This window comes from Chlorocebus sabaeus, chromosome 20 (assembly GCF_047675955.1).
Source record: "Chlorocebus sabaeus isolate Y175 chromosome 20, mChlSab1.0.hap1, whole genome shotgun sequence".
Lineage (NCBI taxonomy): Eukaryota > Metazoa > Chordata > Mammalia > Primates > Cercopithecidae > Chlorocebus > Chlorocebus sabaeus.
The window spans coordinates 80,046,360-80,066,678 of NC_132923.1; the positions used below are offsets into that span (position 1 = coordinate 80,046,360).

Sequence of the window (20,319 nt, forward strand, 5' to 3'; positions counted from 1 at the left end):
CCAAGTGGACAGATGTTTGAATGAGGTGCATGAGCCACTTCTCTAGAGCATACAGCCTAATACAGAGGTTAACTAATTATTCTCCAAAGGACAATGAGGGATTCTGCGGGGGCCTTTCAGGGCTGTGGACCAGAGGCAGACATGCCAAGTGGAAACAACTGTGAGAGGTCACTTGTCCATGCTTTAGCTAGAGAGATCTCATTTGTTTAAACATTTATTTTGAAGACAGGATTTCCAAGAGTCCAAACAAAATTAGAAATTTTCTGGTTTTGTAATCATCTTTCACACTTGTATTGCATTTAAGGAGCTGTTTTTGCTTCTTGACACAGATAATGTTGAAGATATCACTAAGAAACATTAATGTTTTATAATGTAGTATACAAATAACTGGAGGTTTTCTGTAAGAAAGTAAGAAAAGTTAGAAACCTGATGCTATGCCACTAATAAAAAATTTTACAAGATGTAAACCTCAAAACTTACCATTTTAAAAATACAATATTTCTGTCCTCTAGTACACTAATATTACTAGCACACTTTTGTGGAATGCTTATGTGCAGAGGGCAAATATTTCATTCAATATCTACAATACACCTTTAAAGTAGATTTTATTATAACTGTTTTATAAAGCAGGAAATGGAGGCTTAAGGTATTTACTCAGTACTTTATAACTAGAATGTAGGGGAGAGCTAGGATTCCAATTCAGATCTGTTTAACCCCACGTTCCAGATCTGTCTCATATTCTGTGCTGCCTCCCAGTAGTTTCTATAGTCCTGTAGACACATTTTTCATAAATGTGGAAATAAAGAAGTTGAAGCATAGATTTGAATCATAGAGTTATTTCTTCTCTTCAATCCAAGTTCTTTATATTGATCCACATTGTATAAAGTCAAGGTGGATCTCAGATCTAGTTTTAATGGACCATGGATAAAGGTAAAAGACATTCTCAGGTAGCAAAAAAAGGAGGTTAAAATACATCTGCAACCTTCTTTTTTCCTCTTAACAATAATCCCAGCACTGATTCTCTCTAAAGACAATTGATCCTAAAGATGCCTTTTTGGAAACTTTGGTAAAATTTTCTTTATAATTATCTGAAATGAGATATTTATGCATTTTTGACCAAAGTAGTCTAAGAAATTGATTGGACATCTTTCAATTTTTCCCCAAATTGTTTCTTATTAATAAAATTAATTTACCATAGACCAAATGAGATTGTTAGGCTATTGAAACATGAGGTATATGGCATAGCCGATAATTTAAGAAAGTTTCTCTTTATTACTTTATGAAGAGAGAGGGGAAAAATATGAGAGGAGAAGTCACTTATGCATTGGAGTTTATAATTTTTCTTTTTCAGCAAAATGAACTATTACATTTTTAGAATTATTACAGATAATATGCGCAAAAGAAAACTAGAAAATATGCAAAATAGTCAAACAAAGGAGAGAAGACAATTGGGTGGAATGTGCTTTTGATTATAATAAATGAGGGGAAAAAAGAGAGAACTCCAACTTTTTCACTGTCTATGATAACTAAGTGAATACACATATAAATGAAAAACCAAGAAGACTATCAAAGGCTAAGACGTCATTTGTATTAAGGTGCAGAGATTATGTGTAATTTTTTCTCTTTGATACTATCCACTTTTGCTGTGATGTAGTTGTTATTTTCCATTTGCTCTAGATGCAACTGAAGTCCCTTCAACTCTAACCTAACCTTTAACCCTAACCCTAACCCTAACTCTAGTCCCCTTCAACTGCATCTATAGCAAATGGAACTACCTCATACCAAATGTGGACAGTACACAGGAGAAAGAATTATGAATTCACTCCATAATTCCATTTCCCTTTCTCTCTTTGCAGAGGCAACTCCAATCATGAATTTGTGAGTGTATCCATTTAGTATATTCTTAGGTTTGAGCTATAAACTCATATATCTGTTAAGGATATAGTTCTAAAATTTTTGTATAAATGACACTTTATGTTATCCTTCTGCAACTTTTTTTTACAAAGCTGTGTTTTCATATTCTATCTATGTTGATGTATATGTCATTTGTTCATCATAATTACTGTATTGTATTTCATCATATGAACACATCCCAATTTGTTTATGCATTTTGTCACTAGGGGACATGCAGATTGTTGTCAATTTTTACCATTTCAAATAATGCGTCAGTAATCATTCTCCTATATTTGTAGGTAAATATAAGCAAGTTTCTCAAAGCTATTTACTTAGAAGTAGAATTGCTAAACAATACTAAATAATCAACTTCATTGTTACTAGATATTGAAAAATTATTCTCCAAAATGGGTTGTGACAATTCATACACTCAAAGCAGTTTAAAGAGTTCCTGTTTCTCCATGTTCTTACCAAATAAGGTATTATTTTCAAACTGGGATTCTAGCTAATCTGATGAATGTGAACCAAATTTTCATTATCTCGATTTCCATTTCCCTGTTCACTATGAGGTTAGGAGTTTACAGTTATAAGCTATTCAGTTTAACTCTTCTGTGACGACTGGCATATACTTTTGTCCAGTTTTCTATGGGTTTGTCTTCTTCTTATTGCCAAAGTTCCTGATAGAATCTAAATATTGTTTGTTACACTTTACTATTAAGTATGTTATTTGTGGAGGGTAACCTAGTAAAGAAAATTTATCTCCCTGGAATGCTTTTTGGCATATTAAAATAACTTTTTTCACTTTTATGGAAACAATGTGATTAATTACAATGATATATTTTCTGATATTAAGCCATCCTTGAAGTCTTGGAACAAATTTTAGTTATTCTTGAGTTATTTTTAATACTGATTAATTCATTTTTCAGTATTTAGTGAATTTGGGTTAAAATCTCTCAAGTGAGATTGCGCTATATTTTCTCTTATTCTTTGATCATTTTGTGGTCTTCATACCAAAATTGTATTATCTTCTTAAAATGAGTAGTGTAGCTTTTCCTCTTTTTCTATCCTCTAAAACAGTTCATTAAAACTTGTCTATAAAACTATTTGGTAGAGAACAAGAAGAGAGGTGAGTTAGGGTGGAGGTAGGTACAGGGAAGAGTGTACCTTTTATCGGTGTACTACTGATAAAAGTTCTTTAATGATTTATTGGTCTATTAGTTTTTGTGTTTCTTTCTCAGTTGGTATGGCAATTTTCTACTTCCCTATAAATTTGCTAATTTTCTCTAAATTTTTAAAGTTCCTGGTAGAGAGCTGATCATAACACTGTCTTAGATTTCTGAAAGCCTAAAACTATCTCCAGTTTTGTTTCCTTTCTTATCTCTAATTTGTGTCGGTGTATACATTCACTCGTGTGAATCCTTTCTCATTTTCTTCATCAGTCACACTAAAGTTGGTCTAATATTAATATACCTGCTTCAGTTTTCTTTGTTACTATTTGGTTTGTATGTCTTTTTGATTTTTGACCTGTCTGCCTTTTTTTTTTTTTTTTTTTTTTTTTTTGAGACAAAGTCTCGCTCTGTCCCCCAGGCTGGAGTGCAGCGGCGCGAGCTTGGCTCACTGCAAGCTCTGCCTCCCGGGTTGACGCCATTCTCCTGCCTCAGCCTCTTGAGTGGCTGGGACTACAGGCGCCCGCCAACACGCCCGGCTACTTTTTTCTTTGTATTTTTTAGTAGAGACGGGGTTTCATGGTGTTAGGCAGGATGGTCTCCATCACCTGATCTCATGATTCGCCCGCCTCAGCCTCCCAAAGTGTTGGGATTACAGGCGTGAGCCACCACGCCCGGCCAATATATCAATTCAGATACATGTACTCAGATATATATCAATTCAGATACGTGTACTCAGATATATATCAATTCAGATACTCTTTATTTTAGTGGGATAGCTTAATTCACGTGCATTTATTGCAATCCTTGACCTATTTGGACTTTTCCCAATTAAGATTTACTATGCAATTTCTATAATTGCATTTTTTCTTTCCTTCTTTTTTTAAAAAATTTAAGCTTTCTCATTGCATATTTCCCTTCTACCAGTTTAGAAGTTAAATATTCTATTTCTATTATTTTTAGTAGTTACAATTAAATTTTGACATCTATAATTTACAAAGTCTAATGTTAATCAACATCTCTATCCTCGTAAATAATGCAAAGACTTGAGAATAATTTTCATAGCCCTCTTCCACTGCTTTCCATATTAGTATGGAAAATAATAGTCTTAGCTATTATAATTTGAATATTGACTCCTTTTCATCATTCTCTTTCTTCTTTCTTCTTATAATCCTTAATATATGTATGTTGTACTTTCTCATTCTATCCTCCCTATCTCTTCTTATTAAATCTTTTCTGTCTTTTTATCTCTCTATGCTACATTCTGGATAATGTCGTCATATCTAAATAATTCACCAATTCTAGGCCAGTGGCTCATGACTGTAATCCTAGTACTTTTGGGAGGCCAAGGCAGGTGGATCACTTGAGCCCAGGAGTTCGAAACCAGCCTGGGCAATATGATGAGGCTTCCTTTCTACAAAAACACAAAAAAATTATCTGGGTGTGGTGGCACATACCTGTAGTCCCAGCTACTCAGGAGGCTGAGGGTGCAGATTGCTTGAGCCTGGGAGATTGAGGCCAGAGTGAGCTGAGATTGCGCCACTGCACTCCAGCCTGGGTGACAGGGTGAGACCCTGTCTCAACAAATGTATAATAATAATAGTAATAATAATAGTTCACCAATTCCTCCTGCTGTGGCATCTAGTCTACTTTTCAGCTTCTACACTAAATTTTTTATCTTAAGAACTATATTTTATGATCTCTATAACTCCTTTCTCCAAATCTATAGGACATTCATTTCCCTCAGTCTCTTCTTTTTACCTAATGGCTTTTATTCTTCACTTTATTTCTTTGAATACTAAAAACACGTCTTTTTTTTTTTTTTTGAGAATTTAGTTGGATTTTATTAAGCCAGATTTTTTATTATTATTATTATTATTATACTTTGAGTTCTAGGGTACATGTGCATAATGTGCAGGTTTGTTACATATGTATACTTGTGCCATGTTGGTGTGCTGCACCCATCAACTCGTCAGCACCCATCAACTCGTCATTTACATCAGGTATAACTCCCAGTGCAATCCCTCCCCCCTCCCCCCTCCCCATGATAGGCCCCGGTGTGTGATGTTCCCCTTCCCGAGTCCAAGTGATCTCATTGTTCAGTTCCCACAAAACACATGTCTTTTAAATTAACGTTCATGTTATTCTATTATTTAGGTCCCTCATTAGTTATACCTTCTGACTATCTTACTGCAGCTCATCTCCTTGTATGGTTTTCAGTTTTCACTATCAGCTTGTTCTGAGTGGGAATTTGTTTTCTTTGGAAACTACAGGTGCCATGGATTGTGGAAGCATCTTTACAGAATAATTCCAGATTTGCCTTTACAAGAGGGATTTGAATTTCAAGCATCAGTTTTGGTTTTGTGTCTCTGAAGTGGACAGATGGTTTATTAAACCCCACCTCTGTATTTGGTGCTGGGTTTTCAAGTTTCTGATTTCTCACTGGTGACTCTTTCAGTTCCTGTGGCCATAGTCAGATAGCAAACTTCCAAGCTCATTCTCTGGGAGACTGGACAGATATGTTTAGTACTTGTTTTACAGACAGAACAGCATATTGTAACTCTGGACTTGATGCTGATAGCTCCATTTCAGCTTCCCATTCAGATGAGGCTTATGGTTCAGACTTACCTTCTGACTCAGACATTAAATCCCCAGCTTCCCAGTCATTAAGATTTCTCTTTATGTGGTCTCAATTTCCCTTTGTGTCCCTTGACTGCAGTTCTCACTTGCCTCTTTAATTGTGAGTTTCCTCTGTATGTCTGGCACCTGGGGATTTTGCTTTATTGATTTCTATGTGGACTGCATAATCTTTATACAAGTCTTTGCATTGCTATATTTCATCTGGAATTCTTATGCATTTGGAGTAGGGGTGGTGTGCTTCCCATATATGCTTAGGTCACCATATTGGCCAGACATACTTACATTATTTCTGTAATGAGGAAAAAATACAAAAAGCTTTCAAAATGTGTTTTTAAAAATGTTACATTTTAAGTAACCTTTTTTTTCTCCAGGCTTTTCAATGCAGAATTTGAAGAACCACATAATTATGAGGCAACAATTTCATATCTGAGACACTCTGGCAACTCCATTAACCTGTGCACTGCAAAAGAAATTGCTGATCGTAAGTCTGCTAAGCCAATTAATAGTGTGACCCCATGTGGAATGAAAATGTGTCAAAAATGATATTTTCCCTTTAGCTAACTGTAAGTTTTAAAATGCACAGCCATCCTGCACTACCATCTTGTTTCTTTCTCTTTTTTTTCTGTGTCTGGTCTCTTAAAAATATAAATAAATCCAGCTGGGCATCAATGCTATCTCACGATAGCTGTTGCTGCCTTCCTAGCCTCTTCTTTTCTCCCCTTTACCAATCGACTCAGCTGCTTTGCCTTTTGTAGATATGAGGGAGGGAAAATCAAGATATGACGATTCATTTTTCTTCCTTCTCTTCCTATAGAAACTTCATCTCTTTTCTCCTGGTGTCCTTCTTGAAGTTCCCTGGTTACTTGGTGTGTGGAGAACGAGATAACAGACCATAAGAGTTAGGCCCCTGTGTTCAGTCTGAATAGGATCAGGGGATTTATTTAATGGATCTGACCACTGGCTCAGAGCTAAGTCTTCCTGCCTCTGGCATTGCTGACAATGCTCAGGCCTTTTTTTGTGAGTTAAGAGACCTTCTCAGGTAAAAAGATGAGGGAGCAGAGATTCATAGCATTTCTACAAGTTGCAACATCCTTGTTTGCCTATAGTATCAGCCAGTTCTCTATAAAAGCATACATTTTAGTGCTGGAATAAACACTAGTATTTAGCGAGCTTGTACTATAGGATACTATAGTTCTATGTTAGGCTCCCTGTGTACAGCCCTGCTGATAGAGTGGTTTGATCAACCCTAATGTTTGATACAGGAAACTGAACATCGGAAAGATTGAGTTGCACGAGGTCATAAATATACCATGGAATAGGGTTATAATGTGAAACAGGCTCAGGCTACCTCTAAAGTCTATGCTTTTCCACAAGTTTATGCTACTTCTTATTCAAGGAAGTTTGGCTTCCCTGGAAGCAGGGCTAAAAAGAGATCATCCGGTACAACTTCTTCATTGTATGGACCAGAACCCCAAGGTTCTGGGAAAGGAAGTCATTTTCCTGGGAATACATACTTAGGAAGTTCATGTAGTAAGGATCAGGATCTATTGAAATTCCCCTCTTCTCCCTCAAGAAATTACGGGTTGGAGAACTATTAGAAAAACTGCCTCTCTTTTAGACTGGGCAGTCTAGGTTCTCCTAAATGGCTTGTAAGATACTAGCCATAGGAAGAGCAAGTCTTGACCCCACCCAGCACTCCCAAAAGGCAGTGCTGCCCCATACTCAGAGTATATGACCCCCTTCTTTAGAGCAGAGCTTCTCAGATTCTAGCATTCATACAAGTTGCACAGGGATCTTGTTAAAAAGTAGATTCTGGTTCAGCAGCTCCTCCAGTGTGGGATCTGAGATTCTGTATTTCTAACACGTTCCTTGGTGATACCAATGCTGCCGGCCTATAGACCACACTTTGAAAACAAAATCTGTGGGCACCATTTGGGCCACATTCCAACTATATGCCCTTCTACAAGGCTAAGAATTCACAGAGCCAACAGGATGCTCCAATCAGAACCTGCTCCTTCTCTCTCTGGACCATGTGACACCCCTAGAATCCACCCCCCTGCAAGTAGCTCATTTCAAGTGAAGTGGACCTCTGTTTCTGGGAAGATGGAACAGACGTACTTTTTTGCTAATGCTCCTGCAAAGTACAGCTAAAAGCCCCAGGCATTATGTATGTAAAACAAACATAAGAAGACTAGATGACTCTGAAAGGTAGAGAGAAGAAGGTAGACCAGTTAGAAACATCAGGCCCCAAGGAAGGATAAGGTGGTAAGTTCCCTGGTTTTCTTCTTGCCTCGTATGTGTCAGTTTTGAAGGTAAAAAAGTTAGCGACCCAGAAACACCAGTGAGCACAACAGCTTCAGCTGAAGCCTGCTCTTTCTAGCCAAATGACCAGGAAAAGGGCAACTTAGAAAGACAGAAAATCTCTAGACAATAGCTGGTCTACTCCAGCCAAACATCATAAAAGAAAATGGGGCCCACCACCAACAGCAATGCTGAATGAGGGGCCTGGACATCTACCCTCAGCAGGCTGCAATGATGCACCCAACTCCTCCACTGGAGTGATGTCAGAGAAGGCCAGGTAGGGAGCTGGGATTTCCACCCCTGCCAGGTGGTAATAAAATTCCACTCAGTGTCCATAAAGATTATGTGGGGAACTTTGACTTTCACTCTCCTTTCAGAAGTAACAAGATGTCCTTCTCTCTACCTCAAAGGATGGTGTCAGGGGAGAGCTAGTAGAAGGGATCTTCATAACCATCCAGCAGTAAAAAGGCCACCCTCTCCTTATTGCTGTCGGCAAAGGTCATACGGGAAGCAATAACAGGGCCCTCCTCTTTCCAGCTAAGATGTTATCAGCAGAAGCCTGCTGGAGAGCCAAACTCCTTCCTACTCCTGCCCAGCAGTGATGAGGTGCTCTTTTCTCACTTAGGTATTGTTATAAACTAATTGCTTGTTACTCTCTAAAATTTTGGAAACCTACCCCCTAATGCAATGGTATTTAGGAGGTGAGCTCTTTCGGAGGTAGTTAGTATTACATGAGGTCATGAGGGTGGAGCCCTCACAAATGGGATTAGTGTCTTTACAAGCATCCCAAGAGAAATTGCTTTATTCTTCTCCTTATGAGGACACAGCAAGAAGATGGCTCTCTATGAACCAGGCAGCAGGCCTTCACCAGAATTGAATCTGTTGTCACTTTGATCTCGGAACTTCCCACTCCAGAACTGTGAGGAATAAATTTCTGTTATTTATTAGCCATGCAATTTATGGTATTTTGTTATGGTAGCTGAAGCTGAAAAAAAAATGCCTGCCAAAATTGAGATGGCTGAAATACTAGAATTCTCTGACTAAGACTTTAAAGCAGCTTTTATAAAATTTTCCAATGCATAGTTATGGACATGCTTGAAATAAATGAAGAAAAGTCTTATCAAAGAAATAAAATGTCTTTATAGAGAAATAGAAATGTAAAAAAAAAATGACAATGTTAGAACTGAAAAATAAAAAGGTCAGTGGATGTGCTCAACAGCAGAATGGAGAGACAAAAGAGTCAATGACTTAAAAATAAAGAATAGTAACTATCAAATCTGAACAAGGAGAAAATAGACTGAAAAAAAAAAATGAAAAGAGCTTCAAAAAACTTGTGAGACTATAACAAAAGATTTAATATTCATGTCATTAGACTTCTGGAAAGAGAAGAGAAGGAGTGCATGACTAAAGAAGTACTTGGAGAAATAGTGACTGAAAACTCCCCCAATTTGGCAAAAGACATAATATGGGTCAGGAGCGGTGGCTCACACCTGTCATCCCAACACTCTGGAAGGCTGAGGCAAGTGGATCACCTAAGGTCAGGAGTTCAAGACCAACCTGGCCAACATGGTGAAACCTCATCTCTACTAAAAATACAAAAAATTAGCTGGGTGTGGCAGTGGACATCTGTAATTTCAGCTACTCGGGAGGCTGAGGCAGGAGAACCTCTTGAACCCAGGAGGTGGAGGTGGCAGTGAGCTGAGATCGTGCCATTGCACTCCATCCTGGGCAATAAGAACAAAACTCCATCTTAAAAAAAAAAAAGACATAATATGACAACAGATTCATGAAATGAAATGAAAACAAAAAACAATAGAGAAAATCAATGGAACCAAAAATGTGTTCTTTGAAAAAACAATCAGTAAAATTGACAAACTTCTAGCAAGGTTGAAAAAATTGATAAACTTCTAGCAAGGCTGAAAAAGAAACAGAAAGAAGATATAATATTAAGAATGAAACAGGGATATCATTATAGACCCTGTAGATATCAAAACAATAATAAGGGAATATTATGAACAACTCTCCACATATAAACTTAACAACTTAGATTTTAAAAAAAGGAACAATTCCTCAAAAAGCACAAATTACCACAACTCACCCAAAATAATTTGAATATCCCTGTAACTCTTAAGAAAACTGAATGCATAGTTTAAAAACTCCCCCAAAATGAACTCTAAGTCAGGTGATTTCACTGAAAAATTCTATTAGGCATTTAAAGTTGAATTAATACCAATTTTATACAATCTTTCCCAAAAATGGAGGAGAAAACACATTTTGTTTTTTTAAAGTTAGTATTACCATGATCTCAAAACCAGACAAAGTCAGTACAAAAGAAGAAAACTTCAGATCAATATCCTTAATTAGTATGGTCATGAAAATCCTCGACAAAATATTAGCAAATAGAATTCAGCAACATAGAAAATTAATTATTCTTCATGATCAAGTGTGGTTTTTTCTTCATTTGGTAATGGTATATAAGAGTGCAGAGATGCAAAGCTGGTTCAATATTCAAAAATCAACAAAATCACCATGTTGGCAGGATAAAGAAGAAAAATCAGACAATCTGTGCAGAAAATAATTTAACAAAATTCAACCCCCATTTATGATTTTAAAAAACTGTCATAAAAATAGGAATAGATGGGGACTCTATTGTCTTCCTCAACTTGATAAAGAACATTTACAGGAAGCTTACAGCTAATCATGATTCTTAATGGTGAAACACTGATTGCTTTACCCCTACTACCGGTAACAAGGCAAGAATGTCTGCTGTTACCATTGCTTTTGGGACTTTTCCAAGGTCATACAGATAGGATGAGGAGAAGGAACAAAAGGCCTCCAAGACATGACCATGTGTTATGACACTAGCAGTTGGAGGGCTGCTGAGAACCATCTTCAGATATTAGTCCTTTCTCTGCCCCCATGATAAAACTAGTCAGTGGAGAGAGGGTTATGTATTTCTGTGCCAAAAGTAAGCGAGGACTCCCGTGCTGTAGATCACATGCTCTTGTCAAAATTCTTAGTCCATTCCTGACTCTTTGGGATGTAGCCCTTTATCCTCTATACTCCTAACTTGGAATATATGTTGGAATTCCTACCTAAGTTTGGATAGCTTAGCTTACCACGAAAGAACCTCTACTTTGTTAAACAGCAGTAACGACATTTTGAACACATTATTAATTGAATGTGTATTATCTTTGTTTACTAGCCATGGCAAATAAGGCTTCTCCAGGCTTTGGTTTCATCATTTCTAAGACAGAAGAAGTAATAATATCCATCCCAAGGTGGTTAGGAGAAGCAAAGAGCTCATGATTTGTTTTTGAAAAGCATAGACAAGTAAATAAATTGGAGTAGAAAGAAGATTATTATTCTTAAAATTGGAAAGCAAATTTATATCAGGAATGGATATTGGGCAAACTGTATCACAAACAGGTATTTTTAAAGTATTAAGTGTAAAATTACCTAATTTAAAGTATTATGTGTACAATTACTCAAGTTGAAATACATATTATTAATTAATCATGTAGAATTTTAGGTCTGTGTCAACAATTGTATGCTGATAGTCCCTAAAGAAAACCTAGCATTTCATTGGTTTTATCAGTAGATTATATGTTTAGAATAATAAAAGCTTGGAAATGCAACATGTTGTTTGGTCAGTTTTCTAAAGCTTCAAGACTTTAGCAGCAAGAAAGAGAAAAGCAGAGGGAGAAGTCCTACTTTTATGCACATATTTTTACTAACAGTAGGGAGAAAACTTTTATAAATAACTTTTAAGCAAAGAAAAACCAAACAAGCAATTTTATCAAAAAAATTGCCATTTTCTATACAATATCCAGTGTTCTGCTAGGTATATTAAATTTCTTTTCTTTTTCTTTTTCTTTTTTTTTTTTTTTTTTGTGATGGAGTCTCACTCTGTTACCCAGGCTGGAATACAGTGGCATGATCTCGGTTCACTGCAACCTCTCTGCCTCCCGGGTTAAAGCGATTCTCCTGCCTCAGCCTCCTGAGTAGCTGGGATTACAGGCCTGCCACTGTGCCTGACTAATTTTTGTATTTTCAGTAGAGATGGTGTTTCACTATCTTGACCAGGCTGGTGTTGAACTCCTGACCTTGTAATCCACCTGCCTCAGCCTCCCAAAGTGCTGGGATTACAGGCATGAGCCACCGCACCTGGCCAAATTTCTTACATTATTTCCTTGAATCTCCCCATTAACTCTGTAAGGCAGGTACCAATTGGTCCATTTTTATAGATGAGCAAGCTGAGGCTCAAAGAAATGAAGTAATTTGTTTGAAATACCCTATGTAGGAGTGGCAGAACTGTGTTTGAACTGAAATTCTTATCACTACTTGTATATATTAATACAGTCATGTGCTATACAATGTTTCAGTTAACAATGAATTGCGAATCCAGCAGTGGTCCCATAAGATGATAATGCTGTATTTTTACTGTACCTTTTCTATGTTTAGATACACAACTATTTATAATTGTGTTACAATTGCCTACAGTATTCAGTACAGTAACATGCTATGCAGGTTTGTTGCCTGGGAGCAATAGGCCATACCCTATATCCTAGGAAGATAGCAGGCTATATCATCTAGGTTTGTGTAAGTAAGTTCTATGATATTCACAGGATGATGAAATCACCTAAGGATGCATTTCTCAGAACAGATCCCCACTGTTAAGTGATACATGACTGTAATTAAGATTGGCATCATGTCCTTAAATAAAATCCACATAACTATTGGAAAAATCAAAAGGTGGGTCAGCCTTAGTTGATGTGTTTTCAAACTGTATTTAAGGAAATGAAAAAGGCTGTGGAACAGAGCACTTTGGGGCAAGATAGAGAATTAATTTTGTTGAAGTGGGATTTAGGCTTTTTCCTTTCCCTTTCCTTTCATGTTTGCCTTCTGAGCTGCCACTAAATTTTAGTGCTTTCTTCTAAGCATGGAGTATGTATCTGTTTGCCAAAACAGGAAACTGAAATGGTTTCACATGCTTCATCGACTGTAAATTCCATTCTGGAAATCCCCACAGAAATTAAAACCATGATCACTGACCCCATAATTTCCCAAACTTTGTAGATAGAGCTTTACACAGTCTGATGTTCTTAAAGGTGAGAAAACCGAACTCTGGAATCTTTCATAACTACTTTAATCCTGGATACTATAAGAAATGGGTGAATGAACTGCCTTGAAATAACTTTTTTATGTTTATTTTAGCAACATATGAAGTTGGAATTGAAGAACTCCAAAAGGTATTGTTTCTCCTTACCAACATTATAACTAAAAGTAAAATAAGCATGCAAGGTTGATTCTAAAGTAGTATCTTTTAGAGGGAAGGAATGTCTTTGTTTTCACTTTTACTCCTATTTCTGAGGTTTTTCCAGACTTCAGCTTCTAAGAGTCTGCACTTTGAGCCCTGTTACTGTCAGAGACAAAAATGTGTGATAGGATGGGAGGAAATGGTCCCAATTCATCCATAGCCCTTTTCTGTGGTGGGCAGTGACAACTAGCTTTTAATAACTGTGACTTCCAGCGAGAAGAGTTCTGAGTTCTATGGCACAATCCAGGTTTGTATATCCTGGCTTTCAGATATGCTTTCTGGGCTCCTGCTAGACTTGGTGCCAGGTGCCACCTGGAGGCAGCATAGCAACCTGAGTAGGGCCCAAGCAGAATCACTGCTGGCCTCAATCCCAGCTCCTGGCTATGTGATGTTGAATGTCCATTTCCTCACCTGCAAAATGGGAATAATAAAGCACTCACATCTGAGGTCCTTGTGAGAATGAAAATAAGATAAATGAAGGTAAACAGCTTATTAGTAAGTGCTTGAAACAGAGCATTTCACCTCTCTGAGACTCAGATGTGTCCTCTCTAAAATGGTGAATTCTTGGCCAGGCATAGTGGCTCATGCCTATAAGCCTAGCACTTTGGGAGGCCAAGGCAGACAGATCACTTGAGCCCAGGAGTTCAAGACCAGCCTGGGCAACATGGTGAAACACTGTCCCTACAAAAAAAAATACAAAAATTAGCCAGACGTGGTGGTATATGCCTGTAGTCCCAGCTACTCGGGAGACTGAGGCAGGAGGACCGTTTGAGCCCAGGAGGTGGAGGTTGCAGCAAGCCGATACTGTACCACTATACTTTAACCTGGGCAGTAGACAGACTGAGACCTTGTATCAAAAAAGAAAGGAAGGAAGGGAGGGAGGGAGGGAGGGAGGGAGGGAGGGAGGAAGGAAGGAAGGAAGGAAGGAAGGAAGGAAGGAAGGAAGGAAGGAAGGAAGGAAGGAAGGAAGGAAGAAAGGAAGGAAGGGAGAGAGGGAAGGAAAGGAAGGGAGAGAGGGAAGGGAAGGGAGGAAAGGAAGGGAAGGAAGGGAAGGGAGGAAAGGAAGGGAAGGGAGGAAAGGAAGGAAAGGAAGGGAAGGGAGGAAAGGAAGGAAAGGAAGGTAAGGGAAGAAGGAAAGAAAAGGTGTATTTTCCGTGAGGACAGGAAGCATATGTCTTGTGGTTACTGTATCTGTAGTAGTAGATGCTCAGTAAATAAAGGGACCAATACTTGTTTCACTGAATGTCTGGGAGAAGTAAGGCAAACACATTATGTAAGCACTGTGTAAGCTCATAGAAGGCCCTTACCTAGTGTTTTAATAGGATCAGTTAAGTTTCTACTCTTTTCTTACTGGGTACATTTAGTCTAGATCCTTCATCTCTCTGTTTCAGTTTTCCTGTGCTTGCTGGTAAGGATTATTCATTTGTGGATACACTTCGTCACTAGAAAAATATGAATGATTATTATTTCTATCAATGAGAGTAGAAATAGCCTATTAAAATGCTTCATGTGCCTGGCAACACCAACAAATAATAAACTATTCTACACAAGTGAACTCGCCAAGTAAATGAATTTTATCCCATTTTATCCCAATTTTATGTTTTAAGTAAAACATAAAATTATGTTTAATTTTTAAATCTTTTAACTCTCATACATGTTTTGTGTTTATATCTGTATTTTTAAGCTCAGTGAGTGGAATCTGATCTCTTCCTTTCTTAATGACTTGGCGTATTCTTGACTATAAGGGACTGAGTCGTCATAGTTTATGCTCTTCTTTTGAGATGCTCTTGAGCCTTTGCAGAACTAGTTCCCTTCACACCAAACTACTACAAGTCAGTTTTCTGAATTCTTTTCCCTTTTCTTTCTACTGTCAATATTTTTGTGTCTAGCAATGAGTTTTTCATCTGGTCAAACATGTACCAAGTCCCTCCAGTGTGATAGCACTTGTGCATAGACAGTAGCGCTTAACCTTCATAGTTACCCTGTGAGCTGATATCACTGCTCCCATATTACAGATGACAACATTAAGACTCAGAGAAGTTTAGTAAGCTGTAAATCATGTAACAAAGATATAAAAACAAGGCCTATCTGACTTGTCATTCTACCAGTGCTGCATCTAATTTGTTGGAATTATGTGTAAAATAAGGACCAATAGTCTCTGAATAATGGTCTGCAGGGCTGCCCTCAAAGGAGAGCATAATGAGCTAGGATACCTGGATTTTGTGATGGCATTTTAGACGCTTAGATATTTTCTATTCTTTTCAGCGTTCTTAGACAGATTCCAAATAATGAATGGGACCAGATCTATAATCACTGAATAAATGAGGGGCTACATTGTGATCATTGGGGCGTAATTTTAATGGAGCCAAACATAGATCCTGCAAGATTTGAGCGGTGATCACAGGGCACGTGATCAGTGAGTAAGGGAGAAATTCCAGCATTACTTGTGCACTTGTGAATGCCAATTTACCCACTAAAATATTGCTTAAATCCCACGAATTCATATTTTATCATGGGATTTAGAAGTTATTTATGTTTCAGATGCGTTTCTGGAAAGGCGTGCAGACAACAATTTTTCTGAGTCACATCATATATTCCGTTGGGCATGCCCTGTAATGTCAGAAATGCTTGTTTTCATTTCTGATTGATCTTCAGCCCCACTGCAACAGTTCCTGGGACTTTCTGTGGTCAGTGTCTGCCTTTGCTCTCTACTGAGGCTTCATCCTCCTCACCTTTTGGTGTAGTCTCTAATGATCTGTAACCAAATAACAGAGCCTGATTCGGGTTGATTTATGAAAATAACCACTTTCCTCTTTACTTTCAGTCTTGGAAGCATTTTCCGTATCCAGAACCTAGGTGAGTTTTATCTTCAAACAGAAAAGCATCTGTCCAACTACTGACTTTCTGATGACTGAACTAGTTTTCCTCTATGGGCCAGCTATGTTTCCAAACTGAACTAGCCTTGTTCAGTTTCCCCAGCACCTTGCAAGGTACCTAGTACAGAGGAAGTGATCGGTGATCCTGCCTTGCCTCCCACTCTCATCTTGTTCTAGCCCATGCTGTACTCAGCAAACATTTACTGAGTATCCAGCCTGTGCCAGATATGTGCTCACCACTGGGGCTGTAGCAGTGATGGAGACCTCGCTATTGCTTTCAGGATCTCCTGAATTAGTGGGAGAGTCACACAATCAAACAGGCAAATAACAATAACATGAATTCCAAAGAACTGACAGTTTCTGAAATGCACCACGCTGTTTGAAGTCTCTTTGCCTTTGCTCTTTTAAGCCATCGATTCACCCCAATTTAACAATCTGGCAAGCTTCTACTAATCCATCAAGTACCCCTTGTGTATGAACCCTTTCTTCATTCCACTCCCTCAGAGAGAAGTAACCAGTCCCTTGCCTGTGGTACCACTGTAAGTTCTGTTTGCACAGTATGTTTGCACAAATGGCACTGTATGTAGTTTGCTAACATGCCAATTCATCCTCCCCTCCCTACTCCCCTTCTTGTTTGGGAGCTCCTTGTATTCAGGGCCAATGTCTTAATGTTCTTGGTGTTCCTGATACCTCTCACACTCCTTGGGTCCACAGGAATGCCCTGGCACATAGTAGTGCTCTTACCTGCCTCTTCAGAGTCTGTTTCTAGCCCTTCTCCCTGGAGTTATTCTAATATATTTTTAAAAGCATGGTTGATTAGCTCTGGAGAAGCAAATATCAAAATTTCCTGGTTGAGTCTAAAAATGTTTGCAGAATCATGGAGAAAACCTGCTTTAGCTGGATGGGCTACCTTCCTCTCTCTCCCTGAGTTCCTACCTGTCCCTAAACTTACGACACTAACACAGTGCTGGGCACATGGAAGGCACAGATCAAATGATTAATTATTTAGTTCAATATTTATTGAGCTTTTACTCTTCAGACACTGCTAGATTCTGAGGTACAAAACTGAATAGAATATATTTTCTACCCTTGATCCAAGGTGGGAGGGGAAGCCAGAGTAGTTGGGAGTGAGGGGTTACTTGGAAGGTAAAATGATCAAATAAATAGGAAATCACAATAAAATATTATCACTCCTTTGGAAGTTTAACAACACAGAAGTGAGGCACAAAAACCAGCTATTCCTACACAGCATTAACGCTGGAGTTACACATGTGAATAAGATAGTTCTGCCTTGATTTTTAGTGGTTGACAAGGCAAAGTGGAGGGACTGGAGATAGATCCATAGATAGATGTACTGTAAGACAATATAGAAGAACAAAGTGTTAGAAGAGTAGAGAAGGTATGACTGCTTGGGAGAATCAGGGAAGCATTCTTAGAGATAAGATGATTTAGCTATATCATGAAGGGCATTGTATTTACCAGTATAAGATGTGGAAGGCATGTCTAAAGAAAAATAATAAAAAAGAAGAGTTTCTCAAATAGGGTGGTGGGTTTGAGGAATTATGAGAGTCTAGACTCAAGCAAAAGTGGAGGTAAAAGGCAGCACGAGATGAGTTTGGAAAGAAAGGTAGGAGCCAGATCATGATGAAACTTAAGTTTTATCCTACAGGCAATAGGGAGTTAGAAGATTTTAAGCAGGAATTGACACTCTGGCATTAATTGGAACAGGCGGAAACTCAAGGAAACTATGTATATAATTGATCTGATCCTAGACCCCTCATCTAAGAGAAATGATTCGTATTTGCTTAAATCAATTTTTCCCATTCATTTCATTTAGGATTGGACAGTACACTACCATTTAAACACTCTAAGCTTCATTTTTTTTTTTTTTTCCTGGTGTGTCTTCACATTTCAGTGCTAAACATGAAGATAAAAAAATGAAGGAAAAAGAGCCATGTGAATTGGAACCTAAAAACACAGAAAAGGAACCACATTCAAACCATGTTTTCAAGGTACCTATGTTCTTCGGTTCCTGCTGTTTAGACATATAACAGATCAGTTCATGGGGGTGACCTTATGGGGCCTGAGAGACAGAGTTCTTCAGAGAGACAGAGTTAGAAAATGCAATGGGCATTTGATATTGTATCAAGGAAATAAATGTAACAATGACACCAAGCTCCAGCCCCTAATTTTCTACTTCTTAGCCATGAAGCAGGCCTTAGAAGCAGGGCTGGGACTAGATTAAGTCCAACAAGAAACCCAGGGTGCAAACTACAAGGCAGTACCCACTCTCAGGTGCCGTCCGTGCCCTGGTACTACCCTGGAGTGAGTTTCCTTAAATGCTGTGCCCTAAGGCCCTGCTTAGAAGAGTGACTTGTCTCTGAGCTCAGTTACCTCATCTGTAAAATGAAAATAAATGATTTCTACCCAACTACCATCCCCATTCCCATGCCAATTCTACCTTGTTTGTGGTGGTAAAATAATGTGCAAGAAAGTGTTTCATACGCCATAAGCTACCATAATAATGAAATGTGTTCTTGTTGCTTTCATTAATATTAAATATGGTGAATGTGTGTATATCCATATCTAATTGACCCTATCCTCTTCAAAGCAGTTGGGTGGCAGGAGGCTTAAACAATAGATACCACCAGGGTGATTGCCAATGCTCACATTAGATACCTGTTTGAGATGTGCCTATCTTTTAATATGCAGTTGTCCCAGTGCCATCTGCAGAGCTAGGGTAAATCAAACAGCATGTTGGCTGTATGAGCCTGAACTGGCGTGTAGGTCCAGAGGCTGTGCTGGACCATGTTGGGTGTTCAGAGAGCATCAGAAAGCAACATAATTCAAAGGATGGTGTAAGTTACTAATTAAGAAAAACAAGGTCCAGAGCCAGGGAAGCAGCACTGGGTATGAAGGCCAAGCCATCAATGGCTGTCAAGTTAGAGATCAGGAATGGTTTGATCAGGAGCATATGAGAGGGCAGGAGAGATACATGACTAAGGATATTAACCATGAAAAATCTCAGGCTCTGCTCTTTTTCAATGCTGGCTATGTGGCGTGAGCCAGATATGGGCTCAAACTACTAATAAAGGGTCACTTCCTTCTTTCATAGAGTGCGTTTGGGTTTCAGAAATTGTTAAATGTTATTTAGAATATGTTAGGTGAATGAGGGGACTGCCTTCATTATGACAATACACTGAAGGACAGTGGTCACTATATTTGTGCAAAATATTGACTTCATTACTTTCTTGTCACTTTTCTCCATTTATACATTTAACTCTTGGTACCATGACTTAAAAGAATGCCCCTCCTCTTATTCTTCTGTGAGTTTTCCTGAGGTCCCACCCAAAACTCAGGATAATTCGCTCCTTATATCTACTAATTACATTAGCCTTTCCCAAGTACTTTCAAATGTATTATCATAGTCAATCCTCATGTCTATTCTGTTATAGTCGGAAGGACAATAACCTTTCTCTCATTTTCATTGGACAATTATAAAACACTTAGATGGCCAAAAATACTCTAATTTTCTCTCTCTCCATGGTCTCTTCCTGTCAGTCTATCCAGAATATTCTGAAATGTAAATGTGATCAGGGTTTTCCCCTGCCTGAATCCTAATGGCTAAGAAATAAAGCCCAAACTCTTTGCTTTGCAAGCAAAACCCTTCGTAACGCAGTCCCATGCTCATTTACCTTTTCAACCGCATCTCCAGGCTGTTTTTCCTTATCTTTTTCCTTAAACTCTTACCTTATCAGCAGCCTCCTTCCTACCCTTATAAGGATGTGAACACTTCCCCAAATCCCCTGTGCCTTTTTTTTGTGCTTTATCTGCCAGATACTCCTTTATCTGCTCTATCAATCTCCTACTGACGTTTGGAAAATACAATTTAATAAAATCTTCTTTTCGAGGTCTTCTCTAACCCCTCTCCCAGCCAAGAGAACCAGCCTCCTCATCCTCTCTGTTTCCATGATGTGAGCAATACTGCTGTAAATAACATTCATCACATTATGCCCTAATTAATCATTTGCATGCATTATCTCCAAGACCAATGTCTTAGGAAATTCTGTCTCTACTTCTAGAGCTTAGCATGTTGTCTTGCCTTCAGTAAGTGCTTGACAAA

General features: G+C 38.3%; 1 protein-coding gene across 1 annotated transcript in view; it reads left to right on the top strand.

Annotated features, from left to right (window-relative positions):
* The window catches only part of FYB2 (FYN binding protein 2), a 76,396-nt gene that overhangs the window by 21,098 nt on the left and 34,979 nt on the right, over nucleotides 1-20,319 (top strand). Inside the window, 4 exon segments of the mRNA XM_038004591.2 lie at nucleotides 6,071-6,180; nucleotides 13,218-13,252; nucleotides 16,145-16,176; nucleotides 18,112-18,208. Coding sequence (XP_037860519.2) covers nucleotides 6,071-6,180; nucleotides 13,218-13,252; nucleotides 16,145-16,176; nucleotides 18,112-18,208 — 274 coding nt within the window.